This window comes from Saimiri boliviensis, chromosome 12 (assembly GCF_048565385.1).
Source record: "Saimiri boliviensis isolate mSaiBol1 chromosome 12, mSaiBol1.pri, whole genome shotgun sequence".
In the NCBI taxonomy this organism is placed as follows: Eukaryota; Metazoa; Chordata; class Mammalia; order Primates; family Cebidae; genus Saimiri; species Saimiri boliviensis.
The window spans coordinates 88,222,188-88,244,271 of record NC_133460.1 but is presented as its reverse complement, the minus strand read 5'-3'; the positions used below and the strand labels follow the sequence as shown (position 1 = coordinate 88,244,271).

Below are 22,084 nucleotides of genomic sequence, written 5' to 3'. Positions count from 1 at the left end.
TGGGCTTTAGGGTGATCCAGGTCTGCATCAGGCCTGGGTTTAAATGTCTGACCCTGCACTTGGCTAGTTGGGTAAGCAACCTTCGTTCCAGCCTCAAATTGCTCACCTAGAGAACAGCGGTAATAATACCTGCGCTGAGTTGTTGAGAAGATCAGAGGTAAAGTGGGACCACTCCCAGCATCCAGAAGCTACCTGATAGCTTCAGATATTAATATTTGCTTGGGTTGAGCACAGTCTCAACCAAGTCAGGTCCACCTGTCCTCAGACCATGGGCTTTCTGAACCTGAATGTAGGACTTCACATGAGTCATGATGGGCACCCAGGAAATATTCAGTGAACGAAATCACTAAAGACCAAGAAGCAGCAGCTAAAACACAGAGGTGAGAAGATAAGGAAGAGAGGAAGGAGAAACAGCAGAGGATGTACAAAGAGAAGAAGAGGGTAGGAAGAAGATCCCTTTAGCCTTGCTTGGAATCTTGCTAGTTGGGAGGGGAGGGATGGAAGCCGCTGGGAAACAGCTAAAAACAGAACAGTGCCCAGCCCAAGTCTGTCTTCTCTCCCGCTCCACCCCTCGGGGTCAGGAGCAGCTGCAGGCAGCCAGCAGCTCCAAAATAACCATCCCATCAGTGAGGCCAGCTGTGTTGAGGCCCTGAAATAGATGAAACTTGAGACACAGGAGCTGGTCAGAGTATCTTCTGCAGAAGGGACTGCAAAGGTCACAGTTGAGTGAACTGATTCCAAGTCAGCGCACTGTCCGGGACCCCCCAAGCCACGGGAGAACACCATGGGACCAACCTCAGCCCAGGGCTGCACCACTTGATGGGTAGGGCTTAGAAAAACCAGATGGGCAACCTGTCACCCCAAGCAGTAGGGTAGCCCCACATTCGGAAGCAACAAGTTACATCATCGGTGCCAGGACACGCAACCGCCCGCTGTGGAGGACGGAGACGGCACAAGGCCATGAGGAGAAGCCACTCCGCTGACTCCCCTTGCATGGCCCATCATTCGGGAAAGAACCTGTCAGTCTTCAGCTCTCGCCTGTTCCGGTGCCCGGCAGTGGCTCTACAGACACCCTGGGCTAGAGCAGAAATAAGCAGGCCCTGCCACGACAGGGAGGTCCCGGGCATGCGTTTCCTCTCCTCTAGGTGGTGCTGGGGGCCCTACTCACTGACCTACTGTGTGCCCAGCCCTGGGCTGGGCAGGGGGTCTGGGAGAGAGAGGAGCCAGGACCTGGGCCCTGGGAGCCAAGAGCCAGTGAAAGGGGCAAGGCTTAAAGGCAGGTGTTTTTTGTTTTTGTTTTTTTTTTTAAGACAGAGTCTCATTCTGTCACCCGGGCTGGAGTGCAGCTGCACAATCTTGGCTCACTGCATCCTCCGCCTCCCGGGTCCAAGCAAGTCTCATGCCTTAGCCTCCCAAGTAGCTGAGACCAGGTACATATCACCACGCCTGGCTAAATTTTTGTATTTTTTTGTAGAGATAGCGTTTCGGTATGTTGCTCAGACTGCTTTTGCACTCCTCAGCTCAAGTGCTCTGCTGGCCTTGGCCTCCCAAAGTATTGAGATGACAGACATGAGCCACTACACCTGCCCGGAAGAGCCAGGAAAATGTCTGAATACAATTTAGATACCAGACTCTTAGCATCTAGGATTAGACAGGACCTTAGAGGAACTAAGGAACTAGGAAATCCATTTATCCGTGTCAATCTCTCTCGGCCTGGCTAGAGGCTAGAACGCCCCTGGGGTCAGGAAGCTTACCACCTCCCAAGGCTACCTATCCCCCACCTTGGAATAACTATGACTTAGAAAAACTCTTCCTGGTGGGAATCCATGTGTGTCCCAGATACCCTCCCTGGGGCTCTCTCTGAGTCTTCTCTGCTTTACAATAAATATCCCCTTTAGGATCAAGATCCCTAACTAAGGCTGAAATCCCCTTCCTGTTTCAGAGTGGGCTAGGGAAGGTATTCTGGAAGACACAGGAGTTGATCTGGCCTGAAGGACAGGAAAGTTTCAGTTGACAAAAGTGAGAGGTTTCCAGGTGAGAAAACTGTCAGCAAACACCTAGTGAAGAGCAGGAGTGCGAGGGAGAGGGGACAGACTGAGGAGGGCCCCATGGCCAGCTGTCGCCCAGAAAGCCACCAGCCCTGCCATACACTGCCAGCAGTGCAGGATAACCAAGGCAGGACCTGGGTATGGGGACCTCAGGGCAGGCCTCTGTTGAGGCAGAGCTTGCCGTCAGCCTGAGAGTCTTATTTGTTGATGTTCTCACATCCGGAGCACGGGCTAATCTATAACCGTGGGTCAGGCTGCAGCCGCCTGGCCTGCTGGCGGGTATCTGCTGGCCCCTGTTTGGGAGGCGCTGCCAGCCCTTTACTGTCTCCATAAACATCCTCCTGCTGGTCTGTATCTGGCACGGGGCATGGGAGGGAGGGGGGAGGGTGGGTGCCTGGCTTGGACAGGCAAGGGGGTTCTACACCCCTCCCAGCACCCACCTCCACCCTCTGCCTTTAAACCCAACCACGAGAAATTTAGGAGAAACAAACATGCTTTCTGGGGCTCACAGAGGGAAGGGCAGAACATCCTAGAATCACTCACAGTCACAGACTTTAAGATTCAGAGAATCTTCAAGCCACAGGATCCCATAGATTTATGGAATCATCTGGTCTAGTGGGTCTCAAACTTTTTTTAAAAAGCAATGGGATCCTTTTGTCCAATAGAACCCAAAGCTCTGACTGAAGTCTAGGGGGTGGGCACAGCACCCGCCCCTCACCCTCTCTCTGCCCTTCTCTGCAGCCTCCAAGATGCGAACCCCAGTGTTCCGAGGAACCCAGCTGGAGAAGCACAGATCTTGTTCCAATTTTGACTGCATGGTTTTCCAATACAGGGACTTGGGTTCAAGGCTCCCTCTTCCAGTTGGAGAGCTGATTTGAGGGGTTGGCTTTTTTTGATGGGAGAGGACAGTGTTTTTAAATTAGGTATTCCTTTTTAACCTAAAGACAAAAGCCCTTCACATTTGTGTAAACGCATTTCCACATCTGTAAGGTAAGTGGGGCGTGTTTAATTATGCCCAAATAATAGATGAGGAGGCTGAAGCACAGAGAAGCTGAGAACTGCCCAGAGCTAGTGAGTGGCCAGGTCAAGTCCTGATTCAGTCAGTCTCCTGCATCTGAAATGAAGGCTTTGTCCCCAACACTGCAAGGCCCCAGCTCCTCCCTCCACATACAACCTACCTTGAGCCCCACCACTCTCTCCAAGGCCCCCAGTACAATCTCTTAGGCCCAAGAGATGCTAGGGGCAAACATGAGATTGCCATTTCTGTAAGTTAAAAATAATCCAATGCTGGCAATTACATGTGATTCAACTTTATATATATTCACTGTGGTAGAAAACCAGAGTGCACTAGGAACAACCAAACCAGACGAAGCCCTCGGGAGCCTCCGGGGAACTACAAGGCCGGCTGACCCACCTTCCCCACTGAAGCCGGCATCCTGGGCACTGCACTGCCCATCTTCCTTGTACCAGCACTGCTGGGCCCCTATGGCCTATCTGTGCCCAACATGTGCAGCTGATTCTTGATGTCTTGAGCTCTCGTAAGCTCGATTCTGGAAGGCACAGAAAGACCACAGTTCTTGCTCTTGTCGGGTATCCAGACTTAATAGGGAAATCAGATGGACTCACACGTATATAGAAGCTGGAAGGTAATATAGCCCAAGCTCCTGGATTCAAATCCCAGCTCCACCAACTGCCGGCTGTGTGACCTCAGGCAAGTTATCAGACCTCTCTGAGACTCTGTTCCTTGTCTTCAAAATGGGCACCATAATACCTTCCTTTATATACAAAGAGGATACATGCTGTCTCCTTAAAGAGCCGGACAATATGTGACTGAAAGCTGCTTATACCGCTTAGATCTCCATGTGCTTCTGCTGGTTAGGAGGAAGAAGGGTCATTTTGAATGGAGGAGGTCTGGGAAAGCCTCCTGGTAGAGGGGAGGGTTTGGTGTGGGGTGCTGATATAACTGGCAAAATTTGGGGTAAGCATAAAGGAAGTGCCGGAGAGCCCGTGAATCAGAAGGAAAAGCCAGACTTTTTCTTAATGAAAAAGAAATGAAAATCATCAAGGAAAAAGAAATCATGCTTGGCAGCCTCAACTATTTCCCTCAGCCTGAGAGCCGCCTCAGGCTCCTTAAACTAATATTTGCCTCTTCACCCCTGGCAGTGACAACTGAGGGTAAATATTGGTTTATCCTGGGAAGCGGAAGCCCCAGATGGCAGTGTGGTCCTGGGCTGGGGATCACTTATTCTCAGTGCCGCCTAGCTGAGGCACACCGTAGATACGGGACTTGACCCAGGCCCTATAACCCACCCAGCAGCCCGTGACCCTCAGAAGCCCACCCTGAGAGTCTCTCCTCAGTAGGCAGGTGTGGGGCTTTTACCAAGACCTGGGAAGCTGTGCATGGTGAGGGATGGAACAGAATGCCATAAGCCCTCAGGAGCCCCCACCTCATCCCCTCCTAGAACCCTCCAGGGCTCAGCCCCACCATTTAGATGTGTTGATAACCTCCTCCCTCCGACCTCTCAGCCTGAGAGATCTGGGTTCCAGGCCTGGCCTGGCTGATGAGCAGCTGGGAGAGTTTGGGCAGGCCCCTCCCCATCTCTGGGTCTCGTACTTCGCTGTCAACCAGCCAGTCCCTCTTACTGAACATCCTGATAGCACAGAAGCTGCTGGAAGCTTTGGACTCTCAGGGCTGTCTCCCCTGTGATGCATCCATATACTCACACCTGTACACACCCCTCACCTCCACAAGTCACCCACTACCTTTCCATTTCATTCCTTCCCCTCCTGGATCTGCTCCCCTACTGACTGCCAATTCCCCACCTCTGTGCCTGTGGACACCCCTCCGTCTGAGCTAAATTGTTCCTCAACCAATCCATTCTTTTCACCTTGCCTGGTTCCTTAAAACTTGTCTCCCACAGGGAGTCCTCCTGGATTACTTTCCAGCTGCACTCCCCTCCCACATATATACACAGTTTTACTCTTCAGCTCATACCTAATTGCAGAACTGAACTTGGACCACCTTGCATCAGTTATCCGATCCCCAGGGAAAACGCTATTCCAGGAGAGCGGCTGGGTTTTCGATTCTTCTGTCTCCCACCTGTCCCCCACATAGTGCCTAGGCTGTGGTGGGCATTGAGGGATGCTCTGGAGCACCCTGTAAGTGGGCTCTTGGCCTAGCAGCCTCTTGCCGGGACTCACAGCACTCTTCCTGAATTGACGTTTCTGAGAAGATCAAGGAGACCTTGAGACACAGGGATAGCAGCTTCTTTCTCCATGTATTAATCACCCCATAAAAACCTGTGTTTATTTAGTTGCTGGCGAGTCCTTCTCCCTGGAGGTTGGAAGCTGTTATTCTTGGAGATACTAGCCTGGGCTTAGGCCAGGGTGCCCCAAAGAGAGAGGTGATCTGCTGAACTACAGCGTAACGGAGGGGAGGGCCTGCTGGGGCTGTGGCATGGGCACCATTGTGGGCTTGGATTCTGGTCAGGGCAGGGAGGAGATTCCACCATGTGCCTCTACTCTGTCTGGGGACACAACTCATCCACCCATGGCCTTTCATACCTACTCAGTGCCAGCTACCCTGGGAAGCCTCTGGTCTAAGGAACAAACACAGAGCAGTTGCAGTTGGGAGGGCTTTGACCACAGGTTCCAGAGCGGACAGGGACAGGCCTGGCAGAAAATCCCCAAAGATCAGACATTGGTTTGGGGGACAATCACCCCAGGAAAGACTGACCCAGCCTCAGAGCCACCAAGACAACAGCTACCTTCTTCAGAGGAGAGAAACACCAAGACCAGGGAAAGCAAGAAGTGCGAGAGGATCTGGGTGGAGGGAGCCAGAACAGCCCAGAAAGACACAGATGCATCGAAGGGGCAGGCGATGGAGAGAGGGAGGGGCGGGAAGTGGGGTGGAGAGGAAGAGAAGGCAGGGAAGGAGGCTGACCCTGAGGCTGCCTGGGGTAGAGGGGAGTATCTCAGAGGACAGGCGCGAACAAAGGTGGAGAGATCATGCCCACCTCAGGAGATCTCTGGATGAATCTCTGTGTGTGTCTCTCTTTACCGGAAAAAAAAAAATCAGGAAGAATAAAATGAAGGGATATCTTAATCTGCCAATCGAATTTAGGGGCCATAATCAGTGTTGGAAAATACCCAGGGATTATGGTGATTTACGGCTGGGACAGAATCAACTGGGCCTCAGCCTTATCGGGTATGCAGAGAGGAGCCTGTCGGGACCTCCAAATGCAACTGAAAACACTGCATGCAAACCCATTTATAGTCACGGGGGATGGGGCTGGATCAGGTCAGGCCACCTGGGCTCTGGCCCAGGGTGGGCCTTTCAGATTTTTCTCCACGCCCTCCTCAGCCCCTGAGGGCGGGAAGCCCCATGCCACCTGGCATGTTCCACTTCATTCCCATGTGCCAGGACCCTCCTGGAACTTGCAGGCCCAGCCCAAGCCTTCTCTTCCAAGAAGCCCTCCTGGCCTCCATCCTCCCCCACTGACCTTAGCCTCCTCTGACTTCCTGCCTCCTTTTATGTTTAAACCAGCTGGAGGGTAATGGGAAAGGCATTGCTTTTGGCATCAGAACACCGAGTTCAAGTCCCGGCTCTGCCACATCCCTACATGGGCAAGCCAGGCCTTGCATGGGCCTCAGTTATCTCCCTGCCAGATGGAGATAAAAAACACTCCCTGTGGGGCCTGCTTTGGAGGCGTTAAATGAGATAACTGGATAGAAACCATCTCGGCAGATGGAAGGGCTCCCATGACCACAGCGGTTAGCAATTTACTGGCTACTCTTGGGTTGGAGCGCTGGCATCGTCTGGAGTGTTTGCTTCATCCCCCTAACTTCCCCCTGAGCCTGGACTGTCTGTGGGCAGGGCTGGGTCTCCCTCGGCCCCCACCTACCCACCCCCCCTTTCCTTCATCTAACAAGGCATCCATCCACCCACTCATCCCCACCCCACTACTCTCCCCTACCCACCGCCGCATCCTCTGCAGGTCAGGCAGAAGCCTCCACCCTGGAGAGCTGCCCAACTGGGTGAGACATGGATTCCTCCCAGTGTTTCAGGGAAGAGGACCAAGGCTCTGCCAATGCTCAGAGCTGAGAGAAGCGCCAGCACCACTTAGTGGCACACAAGGATGGAGACGAGAATTTCAAGCAGGAGGGCTTCAAGGAGGAGGGGGTTTGGGGGCTGGCCTTGAAGCCAGAGTGGGGACTGTAAGGAAGGGCACTTTTTGCTTAGGGAAAAGCAAGAATGTTGCCCCACTGCCTTCACCTGCCCACCGCTCAACAAGTCTGTGGCTTCCTCAGGAGCAGAGACATTCTTTGTCTTCCACCATGTGGTTGAGTCCTGGGCTGTCAGAGCCTTCACAACCATTATACAGATGGGAAGATTGAGGCTCAGGCAGAAGTGGTCAGGTTAGAGCTTAAACTCAAGGTCTGGGACTCCCGTGCCTTGAAGTGTGGGGCCCTGAGGACACGAGAGCAACACCGAGGCATTCGCTCTAGCCTGAGTTAAGAACTGCCCTCCCTAGCATGGGTGGGAATGAATGACAGCCACTGACTCCCTACTGTGCATCAGCTGCTCCTCAAGTCAGCTTTTGAGCCTCCAAAGAACCCTGAGAAAGCATTTAGACCCACTTTACAGAAGAAGAAACTGAGGTCCCACCCCTACCTAGTACAGCACAAGGCTAGGCTCTACCAGTCTCTGTAGCCCGGGGTCAAGAGCGCAGCCCTTTCTGCCCCCAGCTGCAGGTACACCCATTTCACAGAGAAAACGCAAAGCACCTGGGCTCCCTTCCGAAGTTGCTGAGGCCCAGAACAGCCCAGTTCCAGGCTCTTAACTTGTCATTGTGAAAGTAGAAACACTTTTATTGAGTCAAAAAACAGAAAGTTCCCAAACTACCAGCTAATAAAAACAGCTTCCTGATGTTCGGAACACAACAAACAGAAAGGCTTCTGACTCATTTCTTTGTTTTTACCATCACTGACTTTTTGCTCAAATAAAGGTGTTGTGGAAAGAAGAGCTTCACTGTTTCTACACTCTGAAGTCAGAAAGGAAAAAAAAAAGTTTTTCAACCGCCTTTATGGCCTGTTTCTCTGGAGGGAGAGGCGGGTAGAGATGGGAGATGGAAGGAGTAAGTGTCGCTTGAGCATATACTTGGTACCAGGGACTGTGCTGGGCACTTTACTCACAGCCTCCATGATGGAATTTAATCTTCCCACCAACCCACTTCACAGACGAGGAAGCTGAGGCTTGCGCAGCCTTCACCTGGAGACAAAACCAGTTTGCCGATGGCCTGATTTGTAACCAGAGTCACGTGTGCCCATGTGCACCTGAGCGCCCATGCACAATGAGAGCCAGGTGGGAAGGAGCCTGGTCTGGGAGTCAGGTAATCTGAGTTCTAATCCCACCTTAACCACCAACTCACTGCGTGAACCCTAGGAAGTCGGAGATTCTCCCGTCCGCTTCCAGCCTCGGCATGCGTGCCGTAGCAGGGAAGCTGGCTCCTGAGCATGCCAGGCTGCCTCCTGAGGCTCCTCCTCCTCGCTCTCTCACTGTCCTGAAAGAGCCTAACTTACACTGGGGACCCGGGAGCAGCCAAGAGTCTTAGCTCCCCCAGTGCGTTCTGCCCCCAAATCCCGCCCTTTCATCCAACATCCCTGGAAAAAAGCACTAGGTGGGCTTGGAACCCAGCCTCCTGGGAGGCTGCAGAGCCCAGGGGCTGAGAGCTGGCTTTGGAGCTGGAGACTCAGGGCTGGCTCTACCCCTCTGGGGCCGGGGCACCTGAAACCATGATGCAACCTCCTCGGACATGAGTTTCTACCCAATCGAGGGCTCTCCCTTCCAGGGTTGCTATAAGAACAGGCAAGAATGAAGTGCCTTGCACATAGTAAGTGCTCTGTGAACTGTGGTGTTGTAACGATTTATTTAATTACTGCTGGGGTGATGGTCTTTGAGACCGCCACTTATGACTGTGAAGGGTGCACACTGCCCAAAGCACCACCTGAGACGCTACACAGAGCAGAAAACACACCCAGGTTCCCCTGCAAAGCCTCGGGCCTGGAGGAAAGGCGCTCTCTGCAGTTCACACCAAGGCTCCCAGGGTTACCCCTGTTCCCCTTAGCACCATCAGGGAGGGCTCCCTACGCCTGATGGGGTTGAACAGTGTCAGGCTGCAGTGCCCAGAGGCTGAGGGGTGTCCCCTGCACCAAGGGGCCATTGGGGCAGGCACTCACCAAGCAGCTGGACGCCCCGCGTGAGGCCGTAGACGTCTACCAAGGCCCAGAGCGGGTCGCCCGTGCGGACCCCGCTGAAGAACAGCATGACAGCTGAGTCGTTGATGCGGTGAAAGACGCGGCCCTTCTTGTCCACCCAGAACGCGATGATGTTGCCCTCATCGGCAAACTCCTCGGGTAGTGCCTTGGCCCAGAAGCCGCTCTGGGATACCAGGTCGGGGCAGGCGTACTTGGGCAGCGAGTCAGGGTGGATGCGGGACGGGTCCTTGCTGGTGAAGCCCAGCCGCAGCGCCCCGCTCCAGCAGCACTGCTTCTTGGTGATCTGGGTGGCAGGGAGTGGCCTCAGCCTACCCTCTCCCACTTGGTCAGTCAGACCAAGGGCAACCCCCCTTGGGTGGGCTCCTTGGAGTGCCCCAGGGCAGCCTGCCCAGCATTCCAGCACCATTCCCTCCCCGGAGCCCTCCCTGCTGGGAAGACAGCAAGGGGTTCCCGTGGCCACCGCCCTCCTGGTTCCTTCCTTATCACACAGGGAGGTTGAGAAAGGCATAAGAAAGAAGGAAGAGGGGCAACAGAGAGGAAAGGCGAGGGCAGGGTGTGGCGGTGAGGGTGGCAGCAGGCAGTGGCTGAGGGACAGAGTCCAGAGGCCCGGGAGATGCAGTGAGAGAAGCGAGGGGGTGGGTGTGGGGGGCAGGGACGGGGGCAGAGTGGGGAGGCAGGCCCACCTTCAGCCTGACTTGCTCGTAGATGAGGACCGGGCGGTTGCTGAAGGTGATGGCGTTGCAGAAGCTGGCCTGCCTCTTGACGGCCTTGTGGCTGAGGTCCATAACAATCTGGGAGCCCTTGGTGTGTGGGTGGAAGAGCAGCGGCGTGGCTGGGAGCCCCCCACCTGGCAGCACCGGTGGGCAGTGCTTCTGCTTGTGGTGGCATCGGTGAGAGGTGACGGGGAAGGGGCCTCCGATGGAGTCTGCAAAGGAACAGGCCACGGTGTCAGAGAACTTGACGGGTCCAAGAGCCAGACCAGGGTCCCCTAGGGAAGGGCAGAGGCTGGGCATAAACAGAAGTCACCCGGAGCCCAGTACTTCCACCACTGCCGCCACCCCTTGCCACCATCCTTCTGCCACCGTCTCTCACCATCTCCCGCTCCACCATCCCTACCATGCTCTGCTGGTTCACTATCCACCACCTCTCTCCTCTACCTTCCCCATCACCTCCCACCTCCACCCTCTTCCACCTCCTCTCCCCACTGGTATTACCACCACCCTCTGCCTTTCACCACCTGCCATGGTAGCACAGCACCTTTACCACTGCCCTTCACCACCGCTCACTAGCACTCCACTATCCTTGGTTTGTTCATTTATTTTACTCAATAAATATTTATGACATATCTGCTGAATGCCAAGCTCGGTCCTGAGCACTGGAGACACAGACATGAAACATGCATGGATCCTGTCGTCAGGGCTGTCACTAACTGGCTCTGTAACCTTGGGGAAGACAACGCTTCCGTCTCTGGCACAATGGGTGGCCTCTACTCTGTGGCTCCAAGACAAGTCTCAGCAGCACAGGCAGCATTAATTAAAACACAGCCTCAGGGTCTAGGGGCTCAGGTGGAGCCCCCTAGATCCATGCCCTGTCCTTCAGGAAGTAGAGCCCGTCCATCCCGTCATCATGGGGAAAGAGAACCTTGAAGAATGGAGGAGAAGGGGGTGGAGCCGTAGAAAGCCACAAAATGTGACAGAGGCCTTCTGGGATGTTTCAAATTTTGGTCCTCCAAGGCAGGAGTTTAATGATGCAAAGAGCTCGGCATTGGGCCTCCCTAGAGGAGGAGGAGGAGGAGGAGGAGGAGGAGGAGGAGGAGAGGTGGAGGAGGGGTTTCCAGGAAGGAGATGGAAGACAGAGAGAAGGGAGAGGGCGAGGCCCAGCCCTCCACCCGGTGGTGTTGGCTTTGGTCTGCATCCCTCTGCACCACTTTGCATCTCGGCTCCTCACGTCCCCGGGGGCCCCAGACAGCAGTCTCCACAGCCCCGGGCCAGCCAGACACCCTGTGCATCAGCCTGCGGGCCTCTCTGGAGCAGATTCCTGCCTGCCAGGCTCACTAGGAGCGGATGGCACAAGGAGGAGTTCACCTTGTCCTCACCAAGGAGACAAGACGGGAACAACTGAACAGTGCGAGGGCTTTGGAGCCGTCAGGCTGTGAGGGCTGGAAATGCTCATAAGAGACCCAGACAGTCAGGAAAGGCTGCCTGGAAGAAGCTGAATGGCCTCTGGATAATGCAGAGGGTAGGCCATTTCAGGGAAGGGGACAGTTGGGGCGAAGGGCAGAGAGTGGCACTGGCTACAGGTACCCTGCCTAGAAAAGATGCCCACTACGCTCAGGCCAGCCTCAGATGCAGCTTGACTCTTGGTTTCATAGAATATGTACTGGTGAAAGGCAACATCACACGTTGTTGAGGTTCGCATCCACAGGTAGAAATGGAAGCATAAGAGAAAATAACCCCTGCTGTGTGGGTGGCTAACACACCGTGGTGCATCTACACAATGGAATAGTACTCAGCAGTAAAGAGCAATGAACTACTGAAGTGAGTAACAGCATAGGTGAATTTCACAGTAATGATGTGAGTGAAATTAGCACGTTACAAACAAAGCAGGCCGAGCATGGTGGCTCAAACCGATAATCCCAGCACTTTGGGAGGCTGAGGCGGGCAGATCACCTGAGGTCAGGAGTTCGAGACCAGTCTGGCCAACATGGAGAAACCGCGCCTCTACTAAAAATGCAAAAATTAGCCGGGTCTGTTGGCAAGCGCTTATAATCCCAGCTCCTTGGGAGGCTGAGGCAAGGGAATGGCTTGAACCCAGGAGACGGAGGTTGCAGTGAGCCGAGATTGCACCATTGCACTCCAGCCTGGGGAACAAGAGCAAGACTTCATCTCAAGGAAAAAGGAAAAAAAAAAAGCAGTACACGATCCATGGAGCAACTGCAGGGCCTCCTTTCCCTTCAAAATGCTTCCCCTCCTTCCATTTTTATCAAATTCTAGAAAGTGCAAATGAGAGCTGTAGTAATCAAAAGCAGATAAGTGGGCCAGGCAGTGAGCCAAGATCATGTCACTGCACTCCAGCCTGGGCAACAGAGCAAGAAACAACAACAACAACAACAACAACAATAACAAACAACAACAGCAGCGGCAACAAACAACAACAGCAAACAAACAAAAAGCAGATAAGTGGATGTCTCTGATGGTGGGGTAGAGAGGCAGGATTATCAAGGAGCACAAGGGGACATTTGGCGGTGTGGCTGTGTTCCTTATCTTTTTATTTTTAGTAGATGGTTTCAATGGCCTATGTGTTCCTTATCTTGATGTAATGATTTCAGGGGTGTGCACATATGTTAAAACTCAACAAATTGGACACTTTAAACACGTGCAGTTTCGTGTATGTCAATGACACCTCCATGAAGCAGTTTTTAAAAACCTGCTGAGCCCAGCTGCTGCTGAGAGCCTTTCCTTCCGGGTTCCCCCTCCCCAGCCTCCACTCAGAATCCATGGAGCAACTGCAGGGCCGCAATCCCTTCAAAATGCTCCCTCTCTTTCCCACCCATCCTACCAGAGGTCTGGGGCCCTGAGTAAAGGTCCAGAAAACACAGACTCCGGGCAAATACAGTGGAGACACAAGGGGCCAGAGACCCAGACCCTGGAAGGACAATCCCCAAGGCCTCCCTTCCAGAGAGGACCCCTGTCAATCTCAGCGTGGGTAGGGGGTGGAGGGTGGGGCTGGGGCAGCATGGGCCCAGCACCCTGGCTGGCAGCAGAACAGATGGAAAAGGTGGGGTCAGGAGGATTCTGGTCCAGGGGCACCATGTGAACCCAGGCACATGGCCTCCAAAAGACACACTCTTGGGCACACAGGTACACCTGTGAGCAAGCGAAGGTAATCCCAACCCTAGGCCATTCATCCTCTCCCGTATCCCTGAGACCAGGAACTGCACATGTACACGACTGTGACACACACACATATTCATGTACACATGGATGTGCGAAACAATACATACACACACATGCCTATCACGCATGGGTCATATGCGTCAAATAATAGTGGTAGTCATTTGCCAAGCTCTGAACTATGAGTTTTACACACACTTACTGTTTCACCCTTACAACAAACTTACAAAACAGGGAGAGACATTATCAACCCATTTACAGATGACAAATCTGTGCCTCAGGGAGATTAAGTGGCTTGCCCAGGATCACACAACCAGTAAGAAAGGGACCTAGGAGCCAAACCAGCAATCTGACTGCAGGGCCTTTGTTACTGGCCATTAACAGGCCAGGTGAGGCGGGTCACACCTGTAATCCTAGCACTTTGAGAGGTCAAGGCAGGAGGATCACTTGAGACCTAGGACTTGGAAACCAACCTGGGCAACAAAGCAAAACCTCATCTCCAGAAAAAATTTGCAAATTAGCTGAATGTGGTGATGCGTGCCTATACTGAGTCCCAGCAGTCCCAGCTACTCAGGAGGCTGAGGCGGGAGGATCCTTGAGCCCAGGGTTGAAGGCTGCAGTGAGCCATGATCTGCATTCCAGGCTGGGTGAGGGTGAGAGTCTGTCTCAAAAAAATAAAAAGGCATTAATAGCCAAGAATTCATGGATTTGGTATGCTGGATAAATTTTTTAAATGCAAATTAAAGAACACTCATAACCTATAAACTACAGGAAAAAAAGGTTCCTTCAGGCCAGGTGGCGTGGCTCATGCCTGTAATCCCAGCGCTTTGAGAGGCTGAGGCAGGTGGATCACTTGAGGTCAGGAGTTCTAAACCAGCCTGTCCACTATGGTAAAACCCCATCTCTACTAAAAATATAAAAATTAGCTGGGTGTAGTGGCACATGCCTGTATTCCCAACCACTTGGGAGGCTAAGGCACGAGAATTGCCTAAACCCAGGAGGCAGAGATTGCAGTGAGCCAAGATTGCAGTGAGATTGCAGTGGACTCCACCTGGGCAACAGAGCAAGATTCTGCCTGAAAAAAAAGAAAAAAAGTTACTTTATGTACCACCTAAAACTATGCCATGTAGCCCACAGGGCAATACATGGCATTCTATTACGTTGTCTCCATGATACATGTATGTATGCCACCAAAACACAGAAATGTAAACCACGTCCTCAGCCCCCCTACATTGCTGTTGGGATATGACACAACCTGGAAAGCCAATGTTGAGAATGGTTTGGCAATTTCTCATAAAGTGAAAAACACCTAACATAGGTCCCAGCACTCACACTTCTGGGCATTTCCGCACGAGAAATAAAAACATGTCCACACAATGAACTGTACACAAATGTACAGCAGCTTTATTCACATAAACTACAAACAACTCAAATGCACTTCAGCTGGTGAACAGTTAAAAATGTGGCACCTCCACTCAGTCACTACTCCAAAATAAAAAGGAACATAACCACTGATAGACACACACAAAAAATGGCTCTCAGGCCGGGCACAGTGGCTCAAGCCTGTAATCCCAGCACTTTGGGAGGCCGAGGCGGGTGGATCACGAGGTCGAGAGATCAAGACCATCCTGGTGAACATGGTGAAACCCCGTCTCTACTAAAAATACAAAAAATTAGCTGGGCATGGTGGCACGTGCCTGTAATCCCAGCTACACAGGAGGCTGAGGCAGGAGAATTGCCTGAACCCAGGAGGCGGAGGTTGCGGTGAGCCGAGATCGCGCCATTGCACTCCAGCCTGGGTAACAAGAGCGAAACTCTGTCTCAAAAACAAAAACAAAAACAAAAACAAAAACAAACAAACAAAAAAAAAACGGCTCTCAAAAATATGCTACATGAAAGAAGCCAGATGCAAAGGACTGTACGCTGTATGATTCCATCTGTATGATATTCTGGAAAAGGCAAACTAGAGAGAGACGGAGCCAGCAGGTATCAGAGAATGAAAGCAGGGGTGAGATTTGACTACAAAGGGACATGAAGGAAGTATAAAAACTAGCCTGGACAACACCATGAGACCCCATCTCGTTGCACAAGTAAAAATAAAAATAAAAAATTAGCCAGGCATGGTGTCTCACATCTGTAATCCCAGCTACTTGGGAGGCTGAAGTGGGAAGATGATTTGAGCCTAGGAATTTGAGGTTGATTGAGGAATGTGAATTTCAATTTGAGTGAGCTATGGTAGCACCACTGCACTTCAGCCTGGGTGACAGAGCATGATTCTATCTCTTTAAAAAAAAAGGGGAAAGAAAGAATGTTCCATATCTTGAGATTGTGGTAGTGGTTACACAACGTACACACTGTCAAAACTCACAAAACTATACACTTAGCCAGGCGCGGTGGCTCAAGCCTGTAATCCCAGCACTTTGGGAGGCCGAGGCGGGTGGATCACGAGGTCGAGAGATCGAGACCATCCTGGTCAACATGGTGAAACCCCGTCTCTACTAAAAATACAAGAAACTAGCTGGGCGTGGTGGCGCGTGCCTGTAATCCCAGCTACTCAGGAGGCTGAGGCAGGAGAATTGCCTGAACCCAGGAGGCGGAGGTTGCGGTGAGCCGAGATCGCGCCATTGCACTCCAGCCTGGGTAACAAGAGCGAAACTCCATCTCAAAAAACAAAACAAAACAAAACAAAACTGTACACTTGAAAGGGACGAGTTTTACTACATACACATTATATATTAGTTTATGAGGTATAATGTGTATATAGTAAATATACACTATATTTAGAAAATATATACTAGATTTAAAGAATAACTGGCTGGGTGCAGTGGCTCATGTCTGTAATCCCAGCACTTTAGGAGGCAGAGGCAGGCTGGTCACATGAGCCCAGGAATTCAAGACCAGCCTAGGCAACATGGCAAAACCCCTTCTCTACAAAAAACAAAATACGAAAATTAGCCAGGCATGATGGTGCACACCTGCACTCCCAACTACTCAGGTGACTAAGGTGGGAGGATCACTTGAGCCTGGAAGGTTACAGTGAGCCGTGATGGCACCACTGCACTCTATCCTGGGCAATAGAGCAAGACCCTGTCTCAAAAAAAATGAAATTAAAAACTAAAATCTGTAATACAAATAACAAGTCACATCTTCGTTCAGATGGAGAGAAGAGAGGCTGCACTTTCTGACCACCATGGCACCCCCATCAGCTTCCCTGAGCAAGGGCCTAGGATGTGGCCCTCTACCAGGAGACCCTCAATGCTTAGCTGGACTTGTCACCCTAACCTTTAAGTTTCTTCCACATCTGTGAAACAGAACGGGGGTTCCCTGCCCAGGTATGGAGAGAGAGCACTTTGGGAGCTGCAAAGCCCACTCACTGACTACCGTGCCCACAGTGTGGGCAGGCCAACAGGACCACCATGGAGGCCAGGCCCACCACGAGCAGGTGTCCTCAGCCCCTTCTCTCCATACTCAGCTCCCTGTGTGATCATCGCCCACCGAGCCACTCTGGGGAGACCACTTGAAAACCCTCTCTGGTGTGCCGGGCGTCTCCTGCCACAGACTGTGGGCTCCCGTCACGTGGCAGGCCCCAGCTGCACTCCTGACCTGTTGCTCTCTGCTCCTGGCTCCAGGGGAGCCCCTGAGCACCCCTCACCCAATCTAACAATCCTGCCTCAGGAATAAGCACCCCTTGGTTCTGTCCTCTCCTGTCCACCCTGCGGCTACAGCCCTAACTCAGGCCTCCACACTCTTCTGAACCAGGGCCAGGGCCGCGATGCGCTGTGCCCAGTAGTCCTCCAGGGGGCGCTGTTCTCATGGACTACCAGCGTCCAATCTGGCAGTCGTCATCAGGATGACCCTCTTCCCCCACTGCGGCATCCCTGCTCCTGCTACCCCCTCCTCCATCCCGGCTGGCATTAAAATCTTGGGGGCGGAGGGTGGGTTGGGGAGAACAAAGCAAAATGAGAATGAACTAAGCATAGCTCTGATGCCAAGGGTCCAGAGGGGGCAGCTTGGGGTGGGGCTTCCTCCCTACACTATCCAACAGGTCCTCCCAACACTGGGACAACAACCCCTTAAGGTCCCTATTCTACGAATGAAGGAGTTGGATTCAGAATGGTTAAGCCAGTCACTTGTGATCACAGAGCAGTTACGTGGCAAAACTGGCACCTGAGGCCACGTCTGGGGTCCTTTACCCTACTCAGGATCTGGTACTGGCGCTCCTTTTCCCCACTAGTCCAAGACGGCAGGCGCTTCAGAGAAAACCGTGTGCAGGAGGGGCTGGGCAGCCTGGGCTGAGGGAGCAGCTGCAGCAAAGGGCCTCAAAACGCAGGGCATGTGGGCTGCACAACTGCTCCACAAGGGCACACGCAACTGGATAGAGCCCCAGTTGTGCCACCTGGCTCTCAGCTGAGCTGCCAGGGAGGGCCCTCAAGTGACAGATTTACAGGCTTCTTGTGAGCCCCAGTGGGGGCACCCTCCTTGGGCGAGGCTGCTGCTGACAGGGTGGAAACTGCCCCCACAGCCCCATTCCTCCTGGGCATTTATGAGCTGCCAGACACAAGCCTGGCTGGCTCTGTGGGTGACCCTCAGCTGGCAGACCACATTCCTGCCTCTCAGCAGGGTCCCAGGGCAGATGCCTGGACACACATAGCCTCCAGAGTGACCTCCCCATGGCCCCACCAAGCTCTGCCCCAGAACCACTGGCAGAGCCCCAGATGCCCCAGGCTGGGCTCAGCTGGGCTGCCAGGGAGAGATGGGGGGAGCTCGCCACCCCAGTGGAGAGCAGAGGCCCTGATACTGATAGCAGCGCCCAGCCTCTCACAGCTTCAAGGGCAGTGTCTTGATTTATGCCCACAATGCCACTCCGGCACAGAGCCTCTGAAATTAGTTTTACACATTGAGTGAGGAGCCCAGATCTGAACCCAGAGCTGGCTGCCTCCAAACCTAGCAGCTCTGTCACTAACTGTAAGACCCGTGGGAGCCTCACTTTCCTCATCTGTAAAATGGGGTCATGGCAGACCTTCACGGGATTCTTGTGATGGTTAAAACAGATGGTGCATGTAAAACTCAGTAAGTGGTTGCTATCATTATTATTATTATTCATATCACTCTGCCTTCCTGCCCCCACACCTTTGCTCAAGCCTGCCTCACCTGCACCTCTCCAAACCCCACCCACCTGTCAAGGCCCTGCTGAAGCCCACTGCATCCAAGATCATCTTGTTCTGAAGCTGCGGTCCTGAAAACCAGTGCTGGCATCATCATCTTCAGCCAAGAGACAGTCTTGTCTCACTTTCTGGGCAGCGGGGCGAGGCACAGAGAATGAGCATTGGAGGCAAGAGGCCCTGGGTTCCAACCCTGACCAGGCCACAGGCTTGTTGTATGACTTTGGACGAATTGCTTAACCTCTCTGGACCTTATTTGTTTCTCTGTAAAATGAAGCTCATCATAGCTGCCCTGCCCACCTCTCTAGGCTGGAGTAAGGCCTCAGTAAGTTTATAGATGTGAAAGAATTTTGCAACTTTATCATTTGATCCCAACATAAGGTCTTTTTTTAAAAAAAAAAATTAAAGAAAACACAACCACTGCAGGAAATGATTGGCTCATTTCAGCCCAGTGGGAGACCAGGAACTTCAGTCTTATTTTACCCCAAACATTCTAATCTCAGATCGCCAGCATGGTCCTGATGTGAACTCGCTTATTGGCATTAACAGAACAGGGCTCCCTCTAGGGGAAAGGATTTAGGAGTATGGTTGGAAGGCTGGGGAGGCCTGACTCCTGGTGGGAGAAGGACAGGTGGGGATGGAAGCTGGGGAACAGAGATGATTGTAAAACAGGGCAGAATTAAACTTCTGTGGGTTCTCTAAAGGGGCCTCTACCTCCCACACCTGCCTCTGACTTCCAGGCTTGGCCCAGGCCCATTTCTGTGCTGGGAACCTTTGCTTCCTCCTTCCCACCTATGTATCTGCCTTTCTCAGGCATCCTTCAGACCTAGAATTTTTCCCAGAAGTCCCTCTGACCCCTAGACTAGGTTAGGGGCCTTACTATGGACCTCTGAGGACCCCATAACCCCCCCTAACAGCACCCATCACCAAGCAGCCTTTCCCAAACCCTGGTTCTTACACAGGATTAAGCCCAGATGCCCCAAGGCACTCGTTGTATGCTATGCATTGACTTGTCTCTTCTGCATCCAGAATGGTTTTGGTTATATGCCATCCTCGGGAGAGTTGAGAAGTCACTCCCATCAGTTTCTGTGTTCTGCAGAGTAGCACTGCGCTGGGAAAGGCTGCAGGGTTATTTGTGCCTGTCTGTCCCCCTTATGGACTGTGAGCCTCCCTAGGGCAGAGACCATTGTCTTTTTTATTACTGTTTTTCTATAGCCTAGTTCACAGCACATAGTAGGTCCTCAATAAAAATTGCTGAATGAATTGATAGTGTTTGATTCTTCTATCTACTGATGAACTGGCAGGAGTTCAGGCAGCACCTGCTTTGTGTCTTGCCCTTTCTGGTGTCCAGTGGAGAAATTAGAAAAAGAAAGGAATAAAGGGAGCAGCTCCCTTCCCTGCCTAGCAAGCCTGACTGTAGCCGTGCCTGCTCAAGAATCTTCACTAGCTCCCCGCTTGCCAGCAGTAGAAGAGAAACAGATAAGGAAGGCCCTGAGGGTTGATTCTTTCTTGTGTATCAGATGCTGCAGCATTTTCCTTTATACACAACCCGATCACATCCTCTAATCCCTGCAAGGCAGGTGTCTATGGGAACAGCCTCTACAACAACCATCCCCGTGTCCAGCTCTTGGTATTCAGGCCTTGTGGGACCCCCTTCCCCTTAAGCATGGGCTGGACCTAACAAGTAGCTTCTAATGAATAGAATAGGGAGGAAGTAATGGAATGTCACACCCAAGACTGGGTTATAAAAAGACTGTGGCTCCCATCTTGGTTTCTCTCTTGCCTCTGCTGAATTGCTCCCTCAGGGCGAAGCCAGCCGCCACTGCGAGGGGCCGCCCCGCAGAGAAGCTCATGTGGCTAGGGACCAAGGACTGCCCATAGCCCTGTGAGTAAGCTTGGCAAGCCTTCTGATGCAGCCACAATGTGACCACAACCTCACAACAGCCATGAAGCCGGAGGCACCTAGCTAAACAGTGCAGAGATTCCTGAGCCACAGAAACTGGGAGATCATTAAATGTTTGTTGTTTTAAGCTGCTAAGTGTTGAGGTGATTTGTTAAGCAGCAATAGATGACTAAAACAGTATCAATAGTCCCATTTCACAGATAAGGAAACAGAGGCTCTGAGAGGTAGTAACTTGCCCGAGGTTACACAGCTGGTAAGTGGTGGAGCTGGGCTCTGAACTCAGATCTGTCGCACTCTGCAGAGGTTCCTCTGTGGATCCCAGCTAGCTAGCTGGCATGCTCAGTCCCCCCTCCTCCCAAGTCAGTTTGTCCAGGAACACCGTAACCCCCATGCATGCCCAGGTGGGGGCCATGTTAGCACCCTAGCACCTCCCACAGAGCACCTGGCATGTGAACAGCAGGTCCTGCTGCTCCCTGGAAGATGAATGAACTCATCATGGCAGGGTGGGTGAAAGAAAGTGGCAGGGAACAGGCAAGACTGGCATCTTCATTGCCAAGTTAACCCCCAACTGAGCCTTTTGCTCTCTCACTCACTTTCCCCATCCTGACATTCCTAGCAGCCAGAGGTGTCTACAGCTGTGCCTCCCAATTCCTCACTGCTGGGAGGAGGACCAGTCCTCCTCCTCTCCCTCTTGTGTCTCACCTCAAGATTCCAGAAGGGGACTCCAAACATGAACTCTTCAGGGCTCAGCTCCCAATCCCTGTCCCTGCCCTCCCAGCATCTCCCCAAAGCCTCCCAGGCCAGGCCTGGAGAATGAGGGGATGTGTAGCTCAGTAACATCAGCAGCTCTAGTTCCCCATATCAAATCCACAGTCACGCACGTGTACGTGTGAACACACACACAGATGGCAGGTGTGCCCCATGGCAGACACAAGCACAGTTGGGCAGGCCCGCCAGGGCTAGGGGACACAGAGACAGCAGGTGAGTGTGTATGTGTATATGTGCATGTGTGTATATGTGTGCACTTGTGGGCATGTGTGTATATGTGTGCACTTGTGGGTATGTGTGTGCATATGTGTGTATAGGCATGCATGTTATGTGTACATGCATTGTGTATATGTGTGCACGTGCACATGTGTATATATGTGCATGCACATGTGTGTGCACACCTATATGTATATACACACGTGTGTGTGTGTGATGTGCACGTGTGTATTGTGTGTATGTGTGTGCGTGTGTGTGTGCATGTGCATGTGTGTGTGTGCATGTGTGTGCGTGTGCACTGGCAAGCACACACAGGCCTAGAAGAGCCTCCACAAAAGGCTTCATAAAAGCACACTCCACCTGTGGAGTGCTTACTATGTGCCAGCTCTACTGCCCTTAGCGTACACCAGCTCACTTAATCCTTCCTATAACTCTACAAGGCAAAACTTACCCTTCCCAATTTACAGAAGTGGATGCTGAGAGGCAGAGAGATGAAGGGACTGATCCAAAGTCACACAGCCAGCAAGAGCGGAACAGGATTCAAACTCACCGGGAGAACACCTGCTCCGCTTTCTCTTCCTCTTCAAATGCTGCCTGGCCTCTGTGTCCAGCCCTGGCCTCAACTCCCTGATGGTTCCCCTACCCACCCCCTCAGGCCACCTTCAGCTCCAACTGCCCTGCCCTCCAGCAACAAGGGCATCTGTCCACCCCACACTTTCCCCCCTCTAACCACTGACCCAGCATCTGCTGGCAGCCACTGTATGCCAGGCGCCAGGCTGAGGTAAGCGAATACAGCGTTCTAATGACCCGATGCCC

The 22,084-nt window shown here is 52.5% G+C and overlaps 1 protein-coding gene across 3 annotated transcripts in view; it reads right to left on the bottom strand.

Moving 5' to 3' along the window:
- Positions 1–22,084, bottom strand: part of NEURL1 (neuralized E3 ubiquitin protein ligase 1) — a 96,119-nt gene that overhangs the window by 11,410 nt on the left and 62,625 nt on the right. For all 3 annotated transcript variants that reach the window (XM_010333116.3, XM_003922230.4, XM_039465031.2), the window contains exons 2-3: positions 10,010–10,251; positions 9,288–9,609 (exon numbers count right to left, since the gene is read on the bottom strand). In XM_010333116.3, the coding sequence (XP_010331418.1) occupies positions 9,288–9,609; positions 10,010–10,251 (564 nt within the window). The remainder of the gene's footprint in view (positions 1–9,287; positions 9,610–10,009; positions 10,252–22,084) is intronic.